Source organism: Cydia splendana, chromosome 7 (genome assembly GCF_910591565.1).
Source record: "Cydia splendana chromosome 7, ilCydSple1.2, whole genome shotgun sequence".
NCBI lineage: Eukaryota > Metazoa > Arthropoda > Insecta > Lepidoptera > Tortricidae > Cydia > Cydia splendana.
Genome location: NC_085966.1, coordinates 8,699,983 through 8,724,816, shown reverse-complemented (window position 1 = coordinate 8,724,816; position 24,834 = coordinate 8,699,983). Strand labels below are relative to the sequence as shown.

The window sequence follows — 24,834 nt, the reverse complement described above, 5'->3', positions numbered from 1 at the left end:
TTCACAGTATTTCAGTATTCATAATATCTTATACCTTTAAACGAGCAATTCTTGTATATTTATTTATTTATATGTATATATATTTCGGGGATATCGGAAACGGCTCCAACGATTTCGATGAAATTTGCTATATGGGGGTTTTCGGGGGCGAAAAATCAATCTAGCTAGGTCTCATCTCTGGAAAAACATGCATATTTATATAAAATGACTAGTAAAATATGAAATCTACAAACTAACCTACTACAAGTTCATACAAAAACACACAAAGGTGATATGTTATTGACCGGTACTGTAAATCTAATTTTGTCAAGTAGATTTTCCCCCTGGAGGTTAGGATATGAATGTTGAAGTAAATAGTAGCTTAAGTAACCTCTGTTAGTAGGTTAGTAGCATAAGTAAGAGATTGTACAACAGATATCTTAACATACTAACTTTTACATATAATAATGAGGCCGGTACCTAGTATTGAAGAGTTTAGTAGCATTGTCATTAAGACGTCTGTTTTACATAGAATCAATGATTTCAAATATAATAGGGTCTATGCATAGAATACATATTAACTTTATAAGAAACACTGCAATTTTATAGCTTTACCTTTGAGATGTTTTGGTAGGTAACCCATCACCGTTTTGAAGCTCGGCGTTAAATTCGGCACATAAGTAAATGCACTGCACACTCCTTACGCACTCTGTAAATATGCCGAAACTCTTCGTCCGTCATATCAAATGGGCTGCAAGTGTTTCTTAAAGCTGTTTACGATATTTTTCTTCAACAGCAGCCGCGAGTAGGAATAATAAAATTTGACTTCCCTGCGAAGAAAATATTGACAATATTATATACAGCGGAACATTGTAACTAATAACTCTCAATATAATCATAGAAAAACTGACATTTACCTGTAATTTATACCTTAAAATATGATTATTCACTACTTTTGCTTTCACGACAAGGCTTATCGTCATCTAAGAAGCACGTAGTTAAAATTAACTAAGTTGAACTGTCAAAATGGGACAATCTGTCAAATTATCCACATCTTATCCAACGACCATGTTATGCAAATTGTCTTCTATCATCTACCGCTGTCAAATGTGGATAACTCCATATATCGTCTGCAACCATAGTATGCATGATAAAACCGACGATAACGGCCGTTTTATCCACACCTATTGCGTGATAACTACCTTGTCGTACAACCTTGCTAAGCCCGCAGGTTTAACCGGCTAACCCCGGGTGGTGCCAGTGGCGCTTAGAGATCCTAAAAATTGTCCGAGTCGGATTCGCGTTCCAAGGGTTCCGTACGTTACTAAATTTTTAACAACATATTTTTTTGTGGAACGTGAATGAAATGTCTTTAAAAAACCCGTAGGGGTCGGATCAAAAACTAAGTCCGACTCACGCTTGACTGAACATTTCTAATAAGTTTTCCTGTCATCTTTAGGTAAAGAACTATTTTGTGTATTTTTTTTCAAAATATTAGATCCAGTAGTTTCGGAAATAAAGGGGGCGGGAATGGTCGGACAGACAGACAGACGCACGAGTGATCCTATAAGGGTCCCGTTTTTTCCTTTTGAGGTACGGAACCCTAAAAATTGTGCTTGTGCAGGTCTAGTTCTGCTTTTTGGATATCACGTTCCAACGTTATATGTAGGTAGTAACTACCTGACAATTCAGAAGACAACAGACATAGATAAGATAATACATACAGTCATGGATATATGTATTATGCCGTTAAATAATCTCGACATGCTCTTAGATACTCTCTAGATAACGGTACTCGTAATCTTTCCGGCTACAGACAGACGACGACATCGACACTTATATTTAGCAGCATTCAAACGGTTAAAATATGTTATTGATTTGATATGAATACGATGTGCATGTGCGCTTAGTGCACCTCGTTCGTTATTATTGATTTGTTTCGTATTTACAGTATTTGCCTATGGTTAAAAACTTGTATGACTTACTTATAAACAAACAGTAATAGTTCTAATAATATAATTAACAATAGGGTATTTGACTACTAGTCAAATCAGTTTCTTTTTTCGAACTGTCAAAACGCTTTCGCTACTATGGAATTTATATGAAACACTAGCATGTGACGTCACAATCAAATTACCTACTCCTCCTAGTCTTATACGGGTTTAAAAATAGAAATTGTGTCTAAAAATAGCTGCTGTCCACGTTTTTCTATTAATCTTTTGGTATAATATTTCATGCATGATGTAAAATAATTTATTTAAAATACTATCAAATACCCTATTAGGTATTTAGGATATTTAGAAAATACGTTTCGAATGTGAATTTATTAGTAACTAGACGGGCCCGCAGCTCCGCTCGCGTAAATGAAATAAAGAGTGTGTCAACCCTGCCAGGGTTCATAGCGGTGATAGGGATTTCTTATCTGTACCCGTTATTTGGATAACTTAGTACGCAAAATATCTGAAAAAAATTATGTGATTTGATAAAAGGCAAAATTATACTTTTTCATCTACGTAGTTATTTATTTAAAACTCGTTTCAACATAAAATTATTATTTATTTTTATAAGCCTAATTGCAAAAACGTTCATTAGATTAATTTCCGCCTTAAGACGAATATGGATGACCACCGCCCATAAATCGCCTTTTGGTACAAACGTACGTACTCCCCATTTCCCTTTCTGAATACTAACATTACTTACTACGGTTATGTGAATCCTGGCCTCCGAGAAAAGACAAAACAAAACACACCATGTTTCTCGGTCTTGCGATAGCTCTCGCCAGTCCCCATGGCCGAGGATAAGCAGATCTCGAGCAACTACGTCGTTCCAGCGGCAGAGGTACCTATGACGTCCAATTGGGCGTCTCCTATTTCGTTGTCCCAAGTACGCTCTCGTCACGGCGCGATCCTCTCCCATTCTCTCTAAATGTCCGAGCCAATGTAAGCTTAGCCACTTTTGTCTCTCAGTATTCCGCCAGTATATCGGAACACATCCTTATTTCTATAGCAACAGAGTTATATTACGATATTTGGCCGACTGCTGACTGTACGTTTGCTTATTTTCACCAGGTCGTTTCGCTCAAAAATATCTATCTGAACATCCACTTAAATTTTATCTACCTACATTATAACTTGCTATCAACTTTGTATTTTTGGCCCATCTCGGCAGCCCGGTCCCTGGACGAATTTGTTTGCCGAAGCTGTGAAAGTAAATCTGAATAACATAACTCAAAAAGAAATTTAAAATAACAAAATACAAATTACTATTGATATTGATAAGTCATTATCAGTCATTATATGGCATGTCACTCGTACGGGCATAAACTAAGGTAAAAGGTTGAAGTTGACAGCACTTTTTATTTTACTTCGAGTAAAAAAGGCCGAAATCACTGCATACCAACATAACAAACATAATTTTGGTTATTTGAAGTTCGAAACGAAACCAACCGAGAGTTTCCGAAAATAGCCGATAGTCGTAAAATGAAGCATGTTATGAAAATTTCTTTTGCTTATTGTAAATTAAATACGCATCGAAAGCGATAGTTTTTATGCTCTAGTTATATTCTCATACTTAGATAATAGATTAGAACAGTTTTTTCTTATCATACGTGCGTCGTATTTGAGAAACGTGTCAAAAACTTTTTTAGAAATTTGTAAGGCGCCATTCAATTTTATATATATGATGATGATTAAACAAATCGACTGTAATAAATGTTTGGATAGTTTACATAAAGTCTAATAAAAAAAAGCAAATAAACAGGTGAATTATGCATACTCGTTTTAAGCTACCTAGGGGCTGTCCATAAATTACGTCATCGATTTTTGACGATTTGTGACCCCCCCCCTAAAATCATCCAAAAATCATGCTTCAAATGACCCCGTTTCCTCCTACGTCATGCTACCGTCATCCGATGTCCAGACCCCCCCCCCCCCTAATTTGAATAGACGTAATTTATGAATAGCCCCCTACTCGAAACTCGAATATGACTACACTGTGCTCTGACCGGCCATTATCTCCATATTTGATACACGATGGTATCGGAGGCCAATTCGAACGTACATTTATTTTACTAGTAGTTCGCCCCGAACTGAGAACTCGCGGTTTGCCAAAAATAATATAGAGCGATTGACTTTGTTGCACCTACTTACTCGTATAGTTCGACATAAAATAGTAGAAAATAATTTTCAAGAAAAAAAAAACCGAATTCTGTGGGGGCCGGTGAAAGATTATTGTACATAGATGGTGCGCTATGTAGAAAAGGAGGTAAAACCACCCACTTTTCTAGTAGGTAGCATTTCGTTTCTGTAAGGATCGTAGTTTTAGCTAGGGCTCGCGGTCGTGTCCGGGTTTCGTGTACACGTGTTCGGTACCCGTTTCCGAACTACACGTACACGGTTTTCTGACCCGTTCTACACGTGTAGTCGTGCACACGTGTAATTAAGATCCGTGTATCCGGGTACCCGTGTACCCGTGTACACGGCGAAACGGACCTTAAATACACGCGGGCCTAACCCGTCCTTGGCGTGTAGCGGAGATTGTAGTAATGTATATATGGATGTTCAATGTGATTGATATGTGTTGTACCAATTTAATTTATTTTTCACCTCAGCAGCTCGAACAAGGGTACTTTGCTAACAGTGAGCAAAATGCGATTTTGTTAAAGGAAAATATAACATATTCCGTTCGTGGTAGTTTCAGTCAGAGATGGGCAAAATTCATTTGAATGACGAATTACGAATGAGAATTACCAAATCATTCGCGAATGACGAATAATTTTTTCGAATGATCATTCGTGTTCAATTCATTCGCGAATAATTTATTCGGCGAATAAAATAGCCCACGAATAAATTATTTGCGAATAATATTGTCGAATAGTTAGCTTACAAAATAACTATTTAGCTGTTTTATATCCCAATAGTAAAAAGAAAATGTTTTCTATCGGTTTATCTGGTTGGTTGATTTGAGGTGTGGAAACTGGGAATACGCCTCATGTATTGGCGGTCACGTGGGGCGAGAACAACTGGAAATACACCAATAATGGGGGTATTCCCGTTTGTCTCCTTCGGGAACATGTGGGAAAAGACAAACAATCTTTCCCATTTGTCCCCACTTCATTGAAGCAGGAACAAATAGGAACACACCATTAACGGGTGTATTCTTATTGTTCCCCGATGGGAATAGGCGCTGCATATAAAACATTTCCATTTGTCCCTCATGTATGGCGTAGGTCACGTGGATAGGGGACAAATGGGATTACATCAATAATGCACCCATTATAACCAATAATGGGTGTATGCCCATTTGTCCGCGCGGGGAACATATAGGAAAAGAAGCCGCATATAAATATTTCCCATTTGTTCCCACCTTATTTTTGTAAGGACAAAAGGGAACACACCATTTTCGGATGTATTCCCATTTGTCCCCGCCGGGTACAGAAGTGATAGGATTTGCATATAAATATTTCCCATCTGTACCCTCCTTACTGGTGTGGGGACAAATGGGAACACACCATTTTCGGAAGAATTCCTATTTGTCCACGCCGCGAGAGACATTTGGGAAAAGACGCTGCATAGAAATCTTTTGTATCGGCACCAAATGGGAACACCAATATCGGGGACAAATGGGAACACCAAAACTCATATACAACATGCACATTTGTGCCCGCCTCATGTATGGTGTAGGTCACGTGAATCGGGGACAAATGGGAATACACAAATAATGCACCCGTCATTACCAATAATGGTCGAATTCCCATTTGTCTCCGCGGGGAACATATGTGAAGACCCTGCATAAAAATATTTTCCATTTTTCCCCACCTTATTGGGGTGGGGATAATTGGGAACACAATTTTCGGATGTATTCCCATTTGTCTACGTCGGGAACTGATGGAATAGGTGCTGCATATAAATCGTACCCATTTGTCTCCGCCTCACGTATGGCGGCGGTCACGTAGGGCAGGAACAAATAGGAATACACCAATAAAGAGTGTATTCCCATTTGTTCCCGCGAGAAACTTATGGGGAAAGACGCTGCATAGAAATCTTTTGAGGTGGGGACAAATGGCAACGCCAATATCGGGGACAAATGGGAACACCAAAATTCATATAAACATTCCCATTTGTCCCCGCCTCGTGCATGGCGTAGGTCACATGAATTGGAGACAAATGGGAATACACCAATAATGCACCCATTATTGGTGTATTCCCATATTACTAATAATTACCAATAATGGGTGAATTCCCATTTATCTCCGCGGGGAACATATGGGTAGACCCTACATAATAATATTTTACACAAATATCGGATGTATTCTCACTTGTCCCGGCCGGGAACAAATGGGAATAGGCGCTGCATATAAACAATTCCCATTTGTCCCCACCATGGATGGCGACGGTCAGTTGGGGCCTTTCCCAAAATTTTCCTTGGCTCTAAAATACGCTGCAGTTGCATACCTATTCAGATTTGCCATCTGAGTGTGTATTACAAAAATCCTTCGTGTAATTTATTCGAATAATTCATTTCTTATTCGAAATTCTAAACGAATGGTTTATTCGCGAATATTAATCTCACCATAATTATTTAGATTAAAAATGATTCGAATAATGCCCAACTCTGGTTTCAGTAAGCATAACTATCTACTTCTGTATTAAATAATCATTTAGGTTTATATAACACTTTAAACTCTCGCGTTTTGTACACATATTTAATTACACAAACGGGTCTACCGCGATATAATTTCATTGTTTTTACCTTTAATTCCGACGTTTCAGCTGAGTTGCACCAGCTGTGGTCACGGAAAGACTGACGTCCCAACAAATGGTAACATGGTGGTGGTGGTATTTAGGTTTACTTTAATTATCAAAAAACTACATCAATGAAGAAATTGAAATACCAACAATGAAGTCAACGGTTACTGAGATATTGTTAATTTTAATCTTATGATTATTGAAACAAATTGTACTTACCTACCTATTATTGACATTACAAATCAATCCAGTAAAACTGCAAAGTAGGTAATCGAATCTTCCTAACCTTCCACATATTCAATCGTATGTCTTCATAGCACGAATCTCCGCTACACGAGAGTGAAGGGTCGAACCGGCGGGTAAATAAGATCCGTTATTTCGTGTATCCGTGTACCCGTGTACACGGGTACCCGTGTAAACGTTTCCGAATCCGGGCGGGTTCGTGTAGTTCGGGTTCTTAAGCCCGGCGGGCTTAAGAACACGGGTACCCGTGTCAGCGTGTAACACGTGTATCGGGAGCTCTAGTTTTAGCCTCACGAACCCACTTCTCTGATAGCAGTTCGGTTCTGTGAGGATTGCAATTCGAACCTAACCAAAACCACTTTTCTAGTAGCATTTCGTTTCTGTAAGGCTCGCAGTTCTATCTAACCTAACCGAACCCACTTTTTTTCGGTTCTGTGAGGATCGCAGTTCAAACCTAACCTAACCCACATAAACGGCGCGTGCGGTGCGGTGTACGCGGGTTTGAGCGGGAGGGGCTAGTAAGTTTGGCATCATTATACTTTATACCTACATTTTATGGTAGGTAATCATAGTGGTTTATTTAGCTTAGGTATCCGTGGTTTTCCGGGTCAAGGTCCGAGTCCGGGTCCAGTTCCGGGTCTAGGACCAGATCCAGGTCTAGGTCTTGGTCCAGGTCCAAGTCTAGGTCCAAGTCCGGGTCCAGGTCCGGGTTCAGGTCCAGATAAGAGCCCGGATCCGGGTCAGGTCTGGCTCCAGGGCCAGCTCCGTCAAAATCGAATTTCGAAATCGCCAAACGTGTAGTCATTGAAGAGTTCTGTTCTGACCATCATCGGCAGTTCCACTTCATCAAATGCGACAGTTTTTAATGTAAATTCTTGATTTTCTGATGAAAATACACAAATTTATATACGCATGCCTTTAAGATTTGAGGAGTTCCCTCGATTCCTCGTGGATCCCATCAACAGAACTCGACTTGACAAAAATGTGGCTTAAAAACACAACGAAAAGGACAAATCGCCAAACGTCCGGGTCCAGTTCCGGGTCTAGGACCAGATCCAGGTCTAGGTCTTGGTCCAGGTCCAAGTCTAGGTCCAAGTCCGGGTCCAGGTCCGGGTTCAGGTCCAGATAAGAGCCCGGATCCGGGTCAGGTCTGGCTCCAGGGCCAGCTCCGTCAAAATCGAATTTCAAAATCGCCAAACGTGTAGTCGTTGAAGAGTTCCGTCCTGATCATCATCAGCAGTTCCACTTCATCAAATGTCACTTTTTTGAATGTATATGCTTGATTTGTTGATAAAACACATAAATCACTATATGTATGCCTTTAAGATTTGAGGAGTTCCCTCGATTCCTCATGGATCCCATCATCAGAACTGGGTTTTGACAAAAACGGGACCAATCTGTATGCATATACATACAATCAAAAAAATAATTTTCAAAATCGGTCTAATAATGACGGAGATATGGAGTATTAAAATATAAAAAAATCACAATCGAATCTCCTCCTTTTGAGATTTGGAAGTCGGTTAATGAGGGCGCCACGTTCTACGTAGCTGTCACATTTTTGACGTAAAATGCCTACACATGGCAACAATTTATGGTCTGTCAAGCCATTTCCGTCAGTAGAAAAAAGCGGCTAAAAAATGTAGGCGCGAAGGGTTATCGTCCCATAGAAAATTTGAATATCGCGCCTTTTTCTACTGACAAACTTGTTTGACCGACTATAATTGGAAATTTTAGAGTTCCATTTTATTTAATTTCTACTATTTTATGTTCCACTATAGGCGGCAATGGATCAAAATCGCGTGGATATATGACAAGGTCTGTAGAGCCTTTAACTGTTACTGTATCTGTGGTAAGCCGAAGTATTTCCTGTCAAATGTCAAATACCTATATTATGTTTATTTTTATCTTGCTAATTATTTCAAAATAGAAAATTTAAAAACGATATTATAAAAGTGAAGGCCTCGCACTTTCATTTGATACCAAAGTCGACCATACTTTCTTGCAAAATGATGACCAGAATAGCAAGAACCCTCACAAATAGCTGTTTAGCCTTCTAAGCTCTTCTAGCTCTATAACCCTTTGATCGAGCATGCTCATAATTTAATGACTAAAATATAATGCCCTCAACTACACGTTTACCCCATTTCATTTAAATTAGAACCAATTTACTTAAGTTCTTGAGTATCAAACTATCCTCCGATAGTTCAGCTTAAAAACATCGAAATGCCGGGACGTGCCCCTAGCCAGCTGCGTGTCCCAAGTCGAATGTAAGAACTTCGTTCGCTTCGCTCGCTCGTTCGATTATATTTAAATGAAAATTAGTTATCATTTACATGTGCTATTCGCTCGTACCTATAGTTCGTATATTTAGCATTAGAAAAATGGTAAACAATGTTGACGTGTCTTTTTATTGAAAAACCTTTTTGAATAATAACTTATAATAAGTCACGGCAAATATGTAACAATTATGAATCATAATAAGATTATTTACATTATTTTGCTTTCATAAGTAATAGTTGCTGATTTTAAAAATGCGTTTTCCAATTAAAAGACACGTCAACGCGCATGGTATAATAAAACGCGTAGTCTTCTTCTAATGCTAAAAAAAAACTAACTATATTAATGGTGCGAGCGAGACGCACGGGCGAACGATAACAAAGTGACATCGTTTTGATGTCAAATTGTACGTTTGAATTGGCCTTCCGCTGGCTTCTCTCAGTCTTGTGCTCTGCGATAATGTAGATAGGTTTATTCTATGTAATAATATATTATTTATTCAATAAAAAATAATGATAATGGCAGATTGTTTGCAAACGAGATATGCAGTGATTTTATTAATTGTGATGACTCTTGGGGTAAGAGGTGAAAGTAATGTGAAGCCGAATATAGTTTATATACTTGCAGATGATTTGGTAAGTAAATAATCGCTGGTTATTTTATAATAGAAACTACGAGTAGTTCATAACATCAAATTATAAGTAGGTACTAGACATGTGCGCCGCGCCGCCGCGCCGCCGCCGCCGACGATTTTTCCACGCCGCCGCCGCCGATAAATTTGACCGGCGTATAATCGGCGTGGGAAATTTTGATACCTATCGTGTCTTATTCCATGTTGCGTAGTGAATAGATAGTGTCAGAGGTATAATTTAAAGATCCTTATGCTTTTTCGCTTATTATTTGCGGGTGAACCAAATTAGCATCATTTTTGTCGTTGCGGTGTTAGCTGTGATAACGATTTAGTGTTAATTTAAACAAGATCTAGTTTCTGGATCTAAGGTTATTATTTGATATTTTTTCGCACAGCTTTTTTGTAGAACGTAAATGAAATTGTATATTATGTGATAAATAAAAATATGAATTATTTATTTATCACATAATATACAATTTCATTTAAAATTACACACGATCAATTCTTAGTCATTTTATGGTGATTATCAGCTTCTTTTACTTAACAATATATATTTCAATCAAAATTATAAAAATCAGTTTAAAGCTTCGCAATAAGCTATTACTTACTTCCGTTGGCGCTACAACCCTTTGTGGGTCTTGGCCTCCTCCACAATCTTCCTCCAGTTGTCGCGGTGTCTGGCGACCTTCTTCCAGTTGGTAAACTTTCCCATCTTCCTAAGATCTTCTTCTACACAATCTATCCAACGCTTCTTAGGCCTGCCTTTCGGTCTTTTTTGTTGCGGCGTCCACCTTGTCATGACTTTTGCTGCCCTCTTGTACGGCATCCTTTCAAGGTGACCCGCCCATCTCAACCTCTGTGACTTACAGACCCTGACGATGTTCTCGTGCTCTATGAGTACATCCAACTCGTGGTTCATGCGTTGACGATAGGTATCATGTTCTATTACAGCACCATAGATCTTTCTGAGCACTTTTCTTTCGAACACTGCAAGTTTTAGTTCGTCTCTCTGAGTTAGGGTCCAAGTTTCGCAGGCGTAAGTTACGACAGGCCTGATGATGGTGCGATAGATAATAAGTTTGGATCTAATGCTAAGCAGTTTAGAGCTCAAAAGTTTGCTACACGCGTAGAAACATTTGTGCCCAGCAGCTATGCGCGCCCTTATCTCGGTTTTGTTCTGAGAGTTAACCGTCGCTCCTAGATACTTGAAGCTGCTCACACCTTTGATGTCCTGATTGCCGACAGAGATGTTTGTTGGCAGTCCAGTCTGCCTTGATGTCGCAAGGTACTCAGTCTTGGATACGTTTACACGTAATCCAAACGTGGCGGCTTCTGTCTGCAGGTTTAGGCAGTGATCGGCCATTCTGTTTCTCGACCTACTGGTAATGACAATGTCATCGGCATACGCAGCAAGCTGAGTTGTGTTGTAGTCGATCAGCCCATTGATGTTTAATTTACGCATTGCAGCCTCAAGTACCAGGTTGAAAACTATGGAGGAAAGCGCATCTCCTTGCTTCACTCCCGAACGAATCTCAAAAGGCTCAGATAAATCGTTTTGTATCGCCACAACGGATTTGGAGTGTTTTAAAGTGGCATCCACAAGTCTAACCAACTTGCTTGGCACACCCAAACACAGCATGCTGGAGAGTATTTGTGCGCGGTTAACACTGTCAAATGCCTGCTTGAAGTCCACAAACTTGTGATGAAGATCGATGTTGTATTCGTATGCCTTTTCCAGTGTTTGCCGCAGTAGGTGAATCTGGTCTACAGTAGAGCGGTTAGGCCTGAATCCGCATTGGTATTCTCCTAATATCTCTTAAGCATAGCCGCATAGGCGCCTATACACGACTCCTGATAAAACTTTATAAGCCACAGACAAAACCGATATACCTCGGTAATTGCTACAGATGCTCTTGTTTCCTTTTTTGAAGATAGGCACAATAATTCCTGCGATAATAAATAAGAGCGCTGGTGGCCTAGCGGTAAGAGCGTGCGACTTTCAATCCGGAGGTCGCGGGTTCAAACCCCGGCTCGTACCAATGAGTTTTTCGGAAGGGGCTATTCACAAATTACGTCGTTTCAAATTAGGGGGGGGGGGGTCTGGTCATCGGATGATGGTAGCATGACGTAGGAGGAAACGGGGTCATTCGAAGCATGATTTTTGGATGATTTTAGGGGGGGGGGGGGGGGTCAAAAATTGTCAAAAATAGAAGACGTAATTTATGGACAGCCCCGAACTTATGTACGAAATATCATTTGATATTTACCGGTTGCTTTTCGGTGAAGGAAAACATCGTGAGGAAACCGGACTAATCCCAATAAGGCCTAGTTTCCCCTCTAGGTTGGAAGGTCAGGTGGCAGTCGCTTTCGTAAAAACTAGTGCCTACGTCAAATCATGGGATTAGTTGTCAAGCGGACCCCAGGCTCCAATAAGCCGTGGCAAAATGCCGGGATAACGCGAAGAAGAAGAAGAGGCACAATAATACCTAAATTCCAATCTTCTGGCATCTTTTCCTCTTCCCATATCATAGCTACGAGTCTAAACATTCGCTTCTCGAGATCGCTGCCTCCTTTTTTGAGTAACTCTGAAGCAATAGTATCAAGCCCCGGCGCCTTGTTATTCTTGAGGCAACGCATAGCCCGCTGGACTTCTAACCGAGTAGGCGGTTGTAATCGTTCTTCAACGTCAAAGTAAATGGGCACTTTTTCCGTGGCTGTTTGCGGAATGTTCAGGAGATCGTTAAAGTGTTCTCTCCATCTCCTAAGCACATCTGCCTTTTCCGTGAGAAGACTTCCAGAGGTATTTTGGCATGCATTGGTTTTCGGCTGGTATCCACTACGTAGGCTGTAAAAAGGTCGTACGAAATGACGCACCCTCAAATCCTCCATTCTCCTAAACCTCTCCCTTTCCATATTTCTCTTTTTGCGTCTCGCCATTTTTCTGCATTTGTTCCTCTCGTTCTTATAAAGTTCTTTTTTTTCTAAGCCATCGTTTTGGAGATATTTAAGCCGCATTTCATTCTTTTTATTGAGGGCTTCCTAGTATTCCTTATGAAACCATTCCATATTTTTTGAACGTTTTGCTTCTCCGATAGTGCTCTTAGCTGAACTTCACGTCACTGCTGTTTTTATACTCTGCCACTCTTCGTCAATAAGCTATACTTAAACAATTATACCTACTTATAGGAACTTAAATCACCAACTATCATCAATTCATCACTAAGCTGCAGTAGTAAAGAAAACAAAGTAGACCTTAGTATTCCATAAAACGGGACACTTCAAAGACATTCTGTTGAGCGAATCTACCTGCCAGAGACGTTTTCTTTGGAAAACGAAGACATCTTTAATCTAACATTACATTTCTGTTAAACTTCAGTTCAGACAAATGTAAAGTATGTAGTTCATCATTATTTCGTAACAAATCCTAGGTGAGGCGACAGCGGCTGGGAAAAGTCAATACATAGATTTAAGACTTAACTTAAAAATATTTTTTTTGTTTTATTTGTATTCCACTTACAAAGTAAGTAAAAATACTGCCTAAAATGTAGCGTTTTAAAGTATCCTTTTATTTTAATATTTAAACATACCGTTGGTAACCGTTAGGTTGGTATTGGTAATAAATGGTTGCCAAGTGTCATGTCACGCCGATCACGCCGCCGCCGCCGGTCAAAAAATCATCGGACGCCGCCGCCGATGATTTTGCCATCGGCGCACATCTCTAGTAGGTACTTCTTTTATATCTGCAAAACTTAACTAGAACTTAATTACCCTTTTCTAAGAAAAGGCCTATTATAAGGTCCTAAGCAAGCAAGATTTTATATTAAATTTTATAGGTACATATTAACATTTAGAATTTATTTAACGTCTTGTCTTCTTTGATTTTGTAAAAGTTTATTAACATTTTGTTTAAGACTGCATCGACCGTCCAGTGCTTGACCTCATTGGGGGAATTGTGTTTTCTAATAAACCAATTAATTTTTGTATATATCAGTAGGTATATTACTATTGTTGTCCTACTGATTCCCCAACTTTTAGTCTTGGTCACATAGTTTTATTTTGCTTTATCATAAGTATTTTAAATATCTTCTGGATTCTAGGGATGAACATGGGCTGTTAAACAATATAAAATAGTGTGAAAAGCAACTCAGCAGCACTGTTTAAGGATTAGCATTTCAAGGATGACTTAGGTACGGTACGGTACGGGTCGAGGCGTCCGACACTTCATTTTATATGATGGGTGATCGGTGACCACCTGATGCTTTCTATGGAAAACGAAGTATCGCACGCATTGGCGCGGACTCGCACCGTTCTAGCGTGAATCGTCCTTTACTTGTTCGAAAACGCTTCATAATGCGGTGTCTATGAAGTTGTAGTGACCGTGCGGTATATTCTTGTACCATCACGCTCCGTGATTGTTGCGCCATTTAGGGTCCTAGCTAAATTGGTAGTTCAATACTTACGCTATAGAATTTTCAATTTAGCAAGAACCCTAAATGGTGACTGTTCCATGATGCAGGGCTGGGACGACGTGAGTTTCCACGGGTCGGAGCAGGTGCTCACGCCGAACATAGACCTGCTGGCGCGCTCCGGCGTGGCGCTCCAGCGCTTCTACTCGCACTGTCTGTGCACGCCCTCGCGATCGGCGCTGCTTACTGGAAAACATGCCTATACTTTGGGTGAGTCATATATAAACTATAAACATGACATATCTCAAAAATTTCAAGAGAGCTAAGCTCTAGCAGACATAGATTCTGATATAATTTTGTCCTGTGCGAAAAATTATAGCGCCTCTTTAGGAAATGCAATCCAGGATGAATATCTTATGCCGAAATTCAACCAATCTTACAATACCTATTTAAAATAATTGATAGTCAAATTTAAATCTTTGTTATCAGCCCGAGAGAAAATTATGTAGATAATTAGTTACTACATTTAATAATGAGTAGAGATTCATTCTATTGATGAAGGATGAAGGTAAATACATACATTTTACCCTTGCCAATGTCAAGGCGCAGTACTTACATATGTGTTATTATGTGTGTTGGCAAGTCTAAAATTCTTCTTTTTGGTCAGGTATGTCCTCTCCGTCCAGGTCATGCCAGTATTGCCAACATGCAAATATTTGGAGTTATGCAAACGCAAATATGCCTATCTATATAAGTATAGATATGTAGATTATGTAGGTACTAAGATTATAAGGTGCTAGAAATCGCACAATGCACCTTTATCCCAGATAAAAACAGTTTTTGTTCCATCGTCTCGACGCTGCAGTAGGTACCTTATAAGAAAAAAAGTGATAATTTAACTATAATTACTTTATTAAGAATTTCCCGAATAAAAAAAGTTTATGCAATATTTATAAAATTCTGGCAAGCTAACTTTGTCAGTAAAAAGAAGCGGCAAATTTAAAACTGTAGGCGCTAAGGTTTGGGAGACCAACAAATTTTGACTTTTGCATCTTTTTCTAATGACGAAGAAATAATATAGTAGAAATAATGAAGTTGGCTTGCCAGACTATAAAGATTTTTATTTTCTTAAAAGAATTCAAATGGCGTTCACGCGATCTGGACCGTTCGAGAAATTCGCGAGCTCATAAATTAAAAATGAAAAACATTATTCAGGCTCCACGACGAAATACTTACCTCCACTTCAATGTCAATTATCTCGGTATTAAATATTAAGAAACTGCGTTATTGCGTACATTTTAAATTTAATGTTCAAATTTTCCTTATTACGTCGTTTGTACCTACATTACAGGCATGCAAGGTTATCCCCTCGTGCAGAGTGAGGACAGATTTCTACCGCTAAACGAGAAGATTTTACCACAATATCTGAAGGAGTTGGGTTATTCAACGCATTTGGTGGGAAAGTGGCATGTGGGTATGTGTCGGTCGGCGGCTCTGCCCACGGCGCGTGGCTTCGACACACACTTCGGGCACCGGGGCGGGTATATTGATTACTATGAGTACACGATTGAGGAGTCGGTAACTATTCCATTTATGTAACCCTTAACCTTTCGTACCTTCAAAAAATTGCCATGTATATATGTAGCAATTGTGACAACTTCATTTTTAAGTAGAATATATATGGAGCAGATCTGCTTCTAAGCATACCTACCAAAGGTTAATTATTGACGAAACTACGAGTAAAATAAAGCATCAAGTAACTAAGAGTCCGCAGGAAGCTCGGTTCTCCATACAAACGTAGTTACGCTCTCATTTTAAAACGACTTACAATAGGATAAGGTATCTCTATCTATGCCTGTAATTAGTTTATGTAGCTTCAGATAGGTACCATAGTTAAATTATTTTGCTCTATTTCGTTTATTTTATGAGCTGGAGCTATATAAAACTATAAATAGGTAGTAAGCTCCAAATGTGCAAAATAGTTTCTGTATTTTAGTTTTTACCTATTTTTGGTTAGTGTAAAACATTCCCGCCTGAGAATAAAGAAGAAGCGTTACGTAGAAGCGTCTTGTTGATTGATGTTTCAGTGGAGCTCTGGGGCCGTGTCCGGCTACGACTTGTACAGGAACAAGACCCCCGCGTGGGACTCGACGGGCTATGTCACCGACCTGTACAGCCGGGAGGCTACATCAAGTAAGCTCAGAGTTATGTCACCGACCTGTACAGCCGGGAGGCTACATCAAGTAAGCTCAGAGTTATGTCACCGACCTGTACAGCCGGGAGGCTACATCAAGTAAGCTCAGAGTTATGTCACCGACCTGTACAGCCGGGAGGCTACATCAAGTAAGCTCAGAGTTATGTCACCGACCTGTACAGCCGGGAGGCTACATCAAGTAAGCTCAGAGTTATGTCACCGACCTGTACAGCCGGGAGGCTACATCAAGTAAGCTCAGAGTTATGTCACCGACCTGTACAGCCGGGAGGCTACATCAAGTAAGCTCAGAGTTATGTCACCGACCTGTACAGCCGGGAGGCTACATCAAGTAAGCTCAGAGTTATGTCACCGACCTGTACAGCCGGGAGGCTACATCAAGTAAGCTCAGGTTACGTAGCTCGGAGTAGGTAATTAGAAATTGGACGGACATCTTGTTACAAGTGGAATTGTTTTTGTTACGACGCGAATAGTTCATTGTTCCTTCAAAGCACACAAATTGTGACAGTTGAAGCCTCCTTGACGCTCGTTATTGTGATTCTGGTTAGGGATAAAATTAAAAGGTCATAAATTCTGTTGTTTCTGACCTACATTACATAGCGATGTTAAGAGATGTTTTCCAAATTGATAAAATCTTTGCTGCTTAAATATTCTAGTAGTAGGTACTTATATTAGTTTCCTAAATATATATTTACACTAATAAAATTAAGGAAGTCATTAAAAAATCTCCACCAGACGTAAATAGCAACAACTGAATGAAATCTTTTTATTGTCGCTTAATAAATTCCGAGTTCAATCTGATTCTCCAATATTAACACGGTTGTAACGCGTGGGGATAGTTCGCATAAAGTTCATCGTCACCATTTGGAATGATAACTACAGACTACAGAGAGTACCGTAGAATGGGGTTACTTTGATTCACGGGGTAACATTGATCATCGATTTTTGAGGACTAGGGAGTCGATTTTTGAACGCGAATTTAAACATTTTATGATGTGGCTGGCATGCGTAACAAAAATAGATGATGAAACCGTTCAGAAACGTATTCCTTATAGTCCAAAAATTGATAATCAATGTTACCCCACGAATCAAAGTAACCCCAGTTTACGGTAACCCTTAACACGATTGTATGGTGCAGTTATAGAAGCTCACGACCCGTCGTCGCCGCTGTTTCTGATGGTGGCGCACAACGCGCCCCATGGCGGCAATGATGGCGCCATCTTGCAGGCGCCGCCGGACGAGGTGCGCCGCATGCGTCATATCGAGTCACAGCAGCGGCGCATACTGGCAGGTGACTTCCCTTTCTTCGTGTCATAAAAATATTTGTTTAAATAAATAAATAGTACTAATGGACCATTTTACACAAATCGACCTAGTCCCACGGTAAGCTCAATAAGGCTTGTAAGGCTTGCCAATAAGGTTTAAAATGGAACTTTCATATTTATAATAATAATTTATTTATTTATTTAGATAACTAGGATCCATTCGGGTTAGGTACATAGTGACTCAAAATCTATTGTTAATTAGGGCGAGCGAAGCGAGCCCTATCACTATTCGACAAACTATGCATTCTTGTGGTACACTTTACGGAAAAACTATCGCACTTATAGGTTTGAAATTTAACATAGTAATTTAAATTCATGTCTAGATGTGTTATCAAACATGAAAATATCATTTTATAAACCTAAAAAAATAAAATAAAGGAATAACACTTTGTATTACTACTAGCGCCATCTGTTAGAAAAATTATGAATTAAAATTCGTGTTAATGTACTATGTGCTAACAAAGATGAATACAAAAAACTGGTCAAGTGCGAGTCGGACTCGCGTTTTAAGGGTTTCGTACATCACACAATTTTTAACAATTTTTTTTGTACCTAGGTACGTGAAACGACGTGAGTTAAAATGTCTTGAAAAACCCGAATTGGTCAGATCAAAAACCAGATCTAACATGAAGTGTTACGGAGCGGTGGCTTTTATATCTCTGCAACTATGCAAAGTAGCTTGGATATGAAGATTACATCCCGAACAATAGTACCTACAACTGTCCAAATGCGAATACTGAAGGCCGAGCTCCGCGTAGAGCTGAAAGCTCGGATGTTCCGACGGGTTCGCGCTTCCCACAACTTCCGCAAGTGTTTTAAAAGCGAAGGCCGAAGGTGCTTTTTTAAACACGTAACAATAGTAACCTAATCAATCAGTAGTACAAGTACCATTACGGCTGTGTGCCGATACAGCCTAGTCGCATTTTTTGTCTTCAGTCCGACTCACGCTTGATCATAAAGGCACGCCTCATCGGGACGCTTCGGGGCTTCGTTGTTATGCGGCTATCGGCCTAGTGCCTTCGCAATAGCTGTCTACACCACGTTTCACGTGGGCCATTGCGGCTGTGTCCCTAATAAAGCCTAATCGCATTTTTGTTCTTAAATCCGACTTACGCTTGACTCTAGATTTTTAATAGGTTTTCCTGTCATCTTTAGGTAAAGAATTATTTTGTGTATTCTTTTCAAAATTTTAGACCCTGTAGTTTCGGAGATAGAGGGGGGAATGGTCATTTTTATTTATTTTCTTGAATAACGTCTAAACTTTTTATCCTAAATTTATAATATATTTGAGATTCTCACAATGAGCCCTTTCGTTTGATATGTAACACGATATAGTTTGCAAAATAATGTTTTTTAATTTTCTCATTTACCCCCCAAAAGTAGTCCCTATGTTTAAAATTAATTTGTTGACGTTACGTGTCTGTCTTTGGGTCACAGACTTACATATGTGTACCAAATTTCAACTTAATTGGTCCAGTAGTTTCGGAGCAAATAGGCTGTGACAGACGGACAGACGGACGGACAGGCAGACGCACGAGTGATCCTATAAGGGTTCCGTTTTTTCCTTTTGAGGTACGGAACCCTAAAAAGGGTTAAAATTTTGGATTCCGACCCATCTCGCTTCGGTCGGTTTGATTCCCAATTTAGCAATTAAGTTTCTGTGAATACTGGAACATTCAATCTTGCTGTATATTCACTGCGGAGGTCAATTTACTCGTATGTTCTGTTCTGTGACGCCGATGAACTGATCAGTCATGTTGTGTTAGCAAACTTAAATCGGGTATTTTCAGTTCGAGAAACAGTTTTAGTGTTACTATTGCTTGAAACTGCCAAAATTATAAATAAAGATAAGCATATTAGGCCGTCTGTATCGGCCCTAAATCACTGAAGTTTGTATTAACAAACCACAACCCTAGACTACAACCCGACTGCAACTTGTATGGAAGCAGCACGCCGACTGCACGCCAATTGCAACGTCAGCGTACAGTTCAACAAAATGACCCAGAACCCTGGCAGTACCTAGCGGAACTCAGGTTTGGTGCAACATAGGCAAACGCTGTTTTGGTCATCCGACTCGTTTTTTTGAGCACTTGGGAGATACCCAAAATAGAGCTGTAGCTGAATCCTGGCAGTATTTAGTGGAACTCAGGTTTATTGCAATATAGGCACACGATGATGTTTTGGTCATCTCACTCGTCTTGATGAGCACTTAGGAGAGTACTTCCCAAGACAGAGCTGATGCTGAACCCTGGCAGTAGCTAGTGGAGTTCGGGTTTGGTGCAACATAGACACACGCTGTTTTGGACATCCGACTCATGATGATCACTTGGTAGAGTAGTACCCAAGGTAGCTGATGCTGAACTCTGGCAGTACCTAGTGGAGCTCGGGTTTTATACAATATAGGCACACGCTGTTTTGGTCATCCGACTCGTCTTCTTGAGCACTTAGGAGATACTCACGATAGAGCTGTTGCTGAACCCTGGCAGTATTTAGTGGAACTCATGTTTGTTGCAACATAGGCACACGCTGTTTTGGTCATCTCACTCGTTTTGATGAGCACATAAGAGAGCAAATTATACCTACGTAAGTTTATGTGCGGAGCAGCATGATTACCGCCAGTAGGTGTCCAGACGGGATAGTTTTACGCTCAATTGTGTGGTGTGGACGCATAAATAAATTCAAGGACATTGACTCGCTGACCCAACATTATGTAAGAAAGCCAGTTGGCTTCCTTACAAAAAGTACTGGGCGACCGTGTAGGATGTAATAAGGCTTATGCAATTGTACATTACGTGTGGATGATATTGGCAATTTGATTTTGTCGTCTGGACACGTTTTTGGACAAAGTAAAAGCTGTAACAGACCGGCGTACCGGACAGCGACCGGGATTCAATTAGTAGGTATATTTCTATCTTGCTCTCACTTATAACTGCGTCCTTAACGGACTTATTACGTATCCATTCGATCGAACATGGAACAAGCCTCGGACTGGATCAAAGTCGCGGTCCGGTACGTTTAGGTAGAAAAACTCCGCGAGCCCTTACAAAGCTCTGCTTTTTGCTAGTATTTAAAATATTAAATAAATAAAATTAACAAAATTTAAATGCACACTACATAAAATCAATTAAATTAAAATTCACAATAATTAAAATCAATTATTAAAATAAAATTTATACAATTAACTATTATCCATGATCGTTAACTTATTAATGTGTATGTGCATGGGAGAATCAGGCTTCTCTACAAACACCCTTAGGATGCCGTTGGAGCTGCTCCGCATCCTACTGACTAGCGAGGCAGTTCTTTTGCGCACGATGGCGTGAAACCCGTCTGTGCGTGCTTACGCAAACATTTTAGAAGCGCTACAGAAGCGGGGCAGCTTCAACAACGCCCTAAAGCCGTTATTATATTGAACCCTCAGGGCACTGAGCGACTTCTGAGTGCAGTTGAACCATAGGCTGCTCGTATAGAAGCTCTGACAGAACGCTTTAAATAGCGTGATCTTGACTTGATCCGAGCAACGAGCAAACCTGCGGGCCAACATGTTACTCCTCAGCTCCTCACCGCCAGTGCCCTGCGTTCTCTTTCAATATCTAAATGATCTTTAAGGTCATCGGTTAGATAATGTCCCAGATATTTGAAACTATAGACTCTATGCAATGGTGCACCGTTGAGACTGGCACATTAAGAGGCGGCATTTCTGGTCTTTTACCGGCGGCCTTAAAGATCATGTATTCACTTTTTTTTTACGTTGTATTGTAATCCGTGCCTGCTCGCATAGGACTCGCAAATATTTAGGAGTCTTCTCAGTGCCTTCACCGATGGGCTCAACAACACCATGTCGTCTGCGTAGCTGATGTTGTTTACACAGACACCGTCCACGTGACACCCCACATGCGTGTTGCTGAGCTCCGATATAAGCCCGTCCACATACAAGTTAAAGAGCTTTGGCGAAGACAACCCTCCCTGTCTTACGCCACACTCTAAACCGTACGAGTCTGAACGTGCACTAGCCCATCGTACACAATTGCACTGATTAGCGTACCAATACTGAAATATGCTGGTCAATTCCGTTGGTATGTTCCTATCCCTCATCTTCTGCCATAAGATGTCGTAGGAAACTAAGTCAAAGGCTTTAGAGAGGTCCAGGAAACATGCGTAGACGGTAGTGCTACGTTCAGTGTAATACAATTTATCAATAGAGTTGAATATTATAACTGCCATACATATATTATATAACTAAAGTGTAGCCAATGTAGTGATAGTGATAGAACTGATAGATAATATTTGTTTCAGCTATGGTTAAAAAACTGGATGACAGCGTAGGCGATATAGTAAAATCACTTTCCGATAAAGGGATATTAAACAACACTATCATAGTGTTCACATCCGACAACGGTGGCATGACGTCGGGGAACTCCCTGAATTATGGATCTAATTGGCCGCTGAGAGGGATTAAAATGTCCCCATTCGAAGGCGCCGTGAGGGTAGCCGGACTTTTGTGGAAGGCAAACTTAAATCCCGTGAGCCGGGCTTGGGATGGGTACATGCATATTTCAGATTGGCTCCCGACTTTGCTCCACGCGGTGGGTGCCGACCCTCCGCCAGGTATAGACGGGCTTAATCAATGGGACAACATTATTACAAATGCGACATCCAAGCGTAACGAAATACTTGAAATCGATGACTTCCATGGTTTCTATATGATCATATCGGGAGAGTACAAGTTAATTACAGGGAGTGTCATAAAAGAATACAGTAATTATCAGGGCCACGATCTTAGGGGGATTATTGGCAGCCCTCCTTCATACGTCGATGCTATGAAGAAGAGCACTGTGTATTCGGTTCTTCACAATTCTGGTCTGGAAGTGAATATGGCCGATGATGAAGTGGGGAAGAGATACAAAGTTGATTGTTTGAAAAGAAGAGATGAACGAGATGTGTCATTATGCTACCCAGAAAATGGTCAGTATACCTATATTTACCCCCTTATTCATAAAACTTTACGGGCCTGATTTAGTTAAATTATGTTTTATCCCTTTCTTACAAATACGTAAGTCAAAATGACAGATAAAGACAAACGGTTAATTGAGGCTTGTAGCGCGTTTATAAATAAGGGGGTTATTATCTATAAGTACCTATTTGGTATTGAACTAAAATTAGCAATTTCATATTCGATTTCCTTTCTGTTTCCTTTAGGAACCGTCTGTCTCTACAATATCATTGAAGATCCTTGCGAAACGAAGGATATCTCAAAGCTATATCCAGATATCGTGCAGCAACTGCTTCAGAAATTGGGAACCGAAAAGAATAGAACAATACCTAGGATCCTGCCCTTGGTGCGAGACCCTAGGTCTCACCCGAACCAGTTTAACTATGCCTGGTCGACTTGGGCAGATCATATTAAATAAATCACGTCACAATTATTGGAGGTGGTCTAACTTATGTGTATGTGTATGAGGAGCATTAGGAACCTAGTTATTACGACACATGTGAGTCATCGAATAAAATTTTATGTAGAAACGGTTTTATTTTTATTTTTGTGTCGCTTTTGTTGTTACTTGCAATAGATGCAATATGTATAATGTTCACCACTAAGGGCCCGATTCGGATTTTGAAATAGAGATCTATTAGACATCACCAAGATACGATAACGACATGTTTAAGATCTAACCTGTCAAATTTGACATTTGCGCGATTCTGGGGATACTGTTGAACGATTTCCACAGGATATGACTTAGAGATCCAATTCACATCTAATAGATATCTTACTCTATCTAACGTAAAAGTGACATTGGTTGCCCGAATTGCGCTGCAAAAGAGAACTAGTTGATATCTAAACTATAACGTATCTAGAATGGATCTAGTACGTGTCGTCTCTTGTGAATATCTTGAAGTTCGAATACGGCAGTAAGTATTTAAATGCTTGTATCTATTAGACTTCACACCGAGCGGCAGTTTCAGATAGCTATTAATTTTAAACTTTATTAACATAAACACAAAAAGTACAAATGGCGAAAATAGCACATTTATCTTCGTGACCTTCATGAGACCTATTATTGACATTTTTTCTTTCCAACAATTTTAATACCGGTCTCAATTCTATTTATGGTGGTTTTTTGTGATGCAGAAAAGAATACTATCTACACAAATAAGTAATACAAATAACACTTATTTGACAAAACCTATTTTCTATCAATTTCGTAGTTTTTAGCATATTTTAGGTATTTAGACATTCACAGTTGGTTCTGTTCATCCGGCCGCGCGACAGCAAAGAATCGTACACTGTCCAACAGTACCTAAAATAAAATTATACTATGTAAAGTTTGAAAAGGTTGTTGTTTTGTTCGCCTGTCCTATTAACATCAAAGCGTCCGGATGTTTATCACATCCGGGTAGCTTCCGGAATTCGGTAGCAGCCCACGCGGGCCCGCTCAGCTGCCGCGGCTATAGTATCTATGTTTTTTGGATTAAAAAGAACTCCGCAGATTACTTTATGCTGTAAATATTTAAGTAAACAATGATTAATGCGCTACTTAAGATTATTTCTTTTATACTTATTCCATATAAATGTTTGAGGTAAAACTGATTCCCATAATGACGAGTTTGGTTTTTTTTAAGTTCTAAATAAATATCATTTGGCATATTCTATAGCACCTATCAAATGCAGACTACTACTTAGATACTAAAAAACCGGCCAAGTGCGTGTCGTACCACGCATAATGAAGGGATTCGTAACTTCAAACCATACGAGCCAAAGTGCATATCTTCGAGGCACAAAATACACCTACGTTCCAAATTTTATTAAAATATATACCTACCTTATAGTTTTCAAGTAAAATCACTGCAACATGTGGACGAACAGAGAACGTATAGGCCAGTGGTGGGCAAACTTTCTTCAAGGGGGGCCAGAAAGTTTAGGAAATTTAAGTGGAGGGCCAGAGTTGTAGACAAAATTTATTTTGATTTGTGATAATCGTGGGCCAATGCCATATAGCCCATATTCTAATTA

The 24,834-nt window shown here is 39.8% G+C and overlaps 1 protein-coding gene across 1 annotated transcript; it reads left to right on the top strand.

The window, feature by feature from the left end:
- Positions 1 to 9,705: 9,705 nt before the first annotated feature.
- On the top strand, positions 9,706 to 23,319 carry LOC134792085 (arylsulfatase B-like). Its single transcript, XM_063763228.1, has 7 exons — positions 9,706 to 9,883; positions 14,396 to 14,555; positions 15,637 to 15,863; positions 16,373 to 16,478; positions 17,636 to 17,788; positions 22,119 to 22,787; positions 23,022 to 23,319. The coding sequence occupies exons 1-7, from the start codon at positions 9,761 to 9,763 to the stop codon at positions 23,231 to 23,233; spliced, it is 1,650 nt and encodes a 549-aa protein (XP_063619298.1). The 5' UTR covers positions 9,706 to 9,760; the 3' UTR covers positions 23,234 to 23,319.
- The last annotated feature ends 1,515 nt before the right edge of the window (positions 23,320 to 24,834 follow it).

Bases quoted from the DNA above. Each gene is read 5' to 3' on its own strand.
- LOC134792085 (XM_063763228.1), top strand. From the start codon at position 9,761: ATGATAATGGCAGATTGTTTGCAAACGAGATATGCAGTGATTTTATTA. The intron at 15,864-16,372 runs GTAACTATTCCA...TTGATGTTTCAG, and splicing joins AGTACACGATTGAGGAGTCG to TGGAGCTCTGGGGCCGTGTC. The intron at 17,789-22,118 runs GTGACTTCCCTT...TATTTGTTTCAG, and splicing joins GCAGCGGCGCATACTGGCAG to CTATGGTTAAAAAACTGGAT.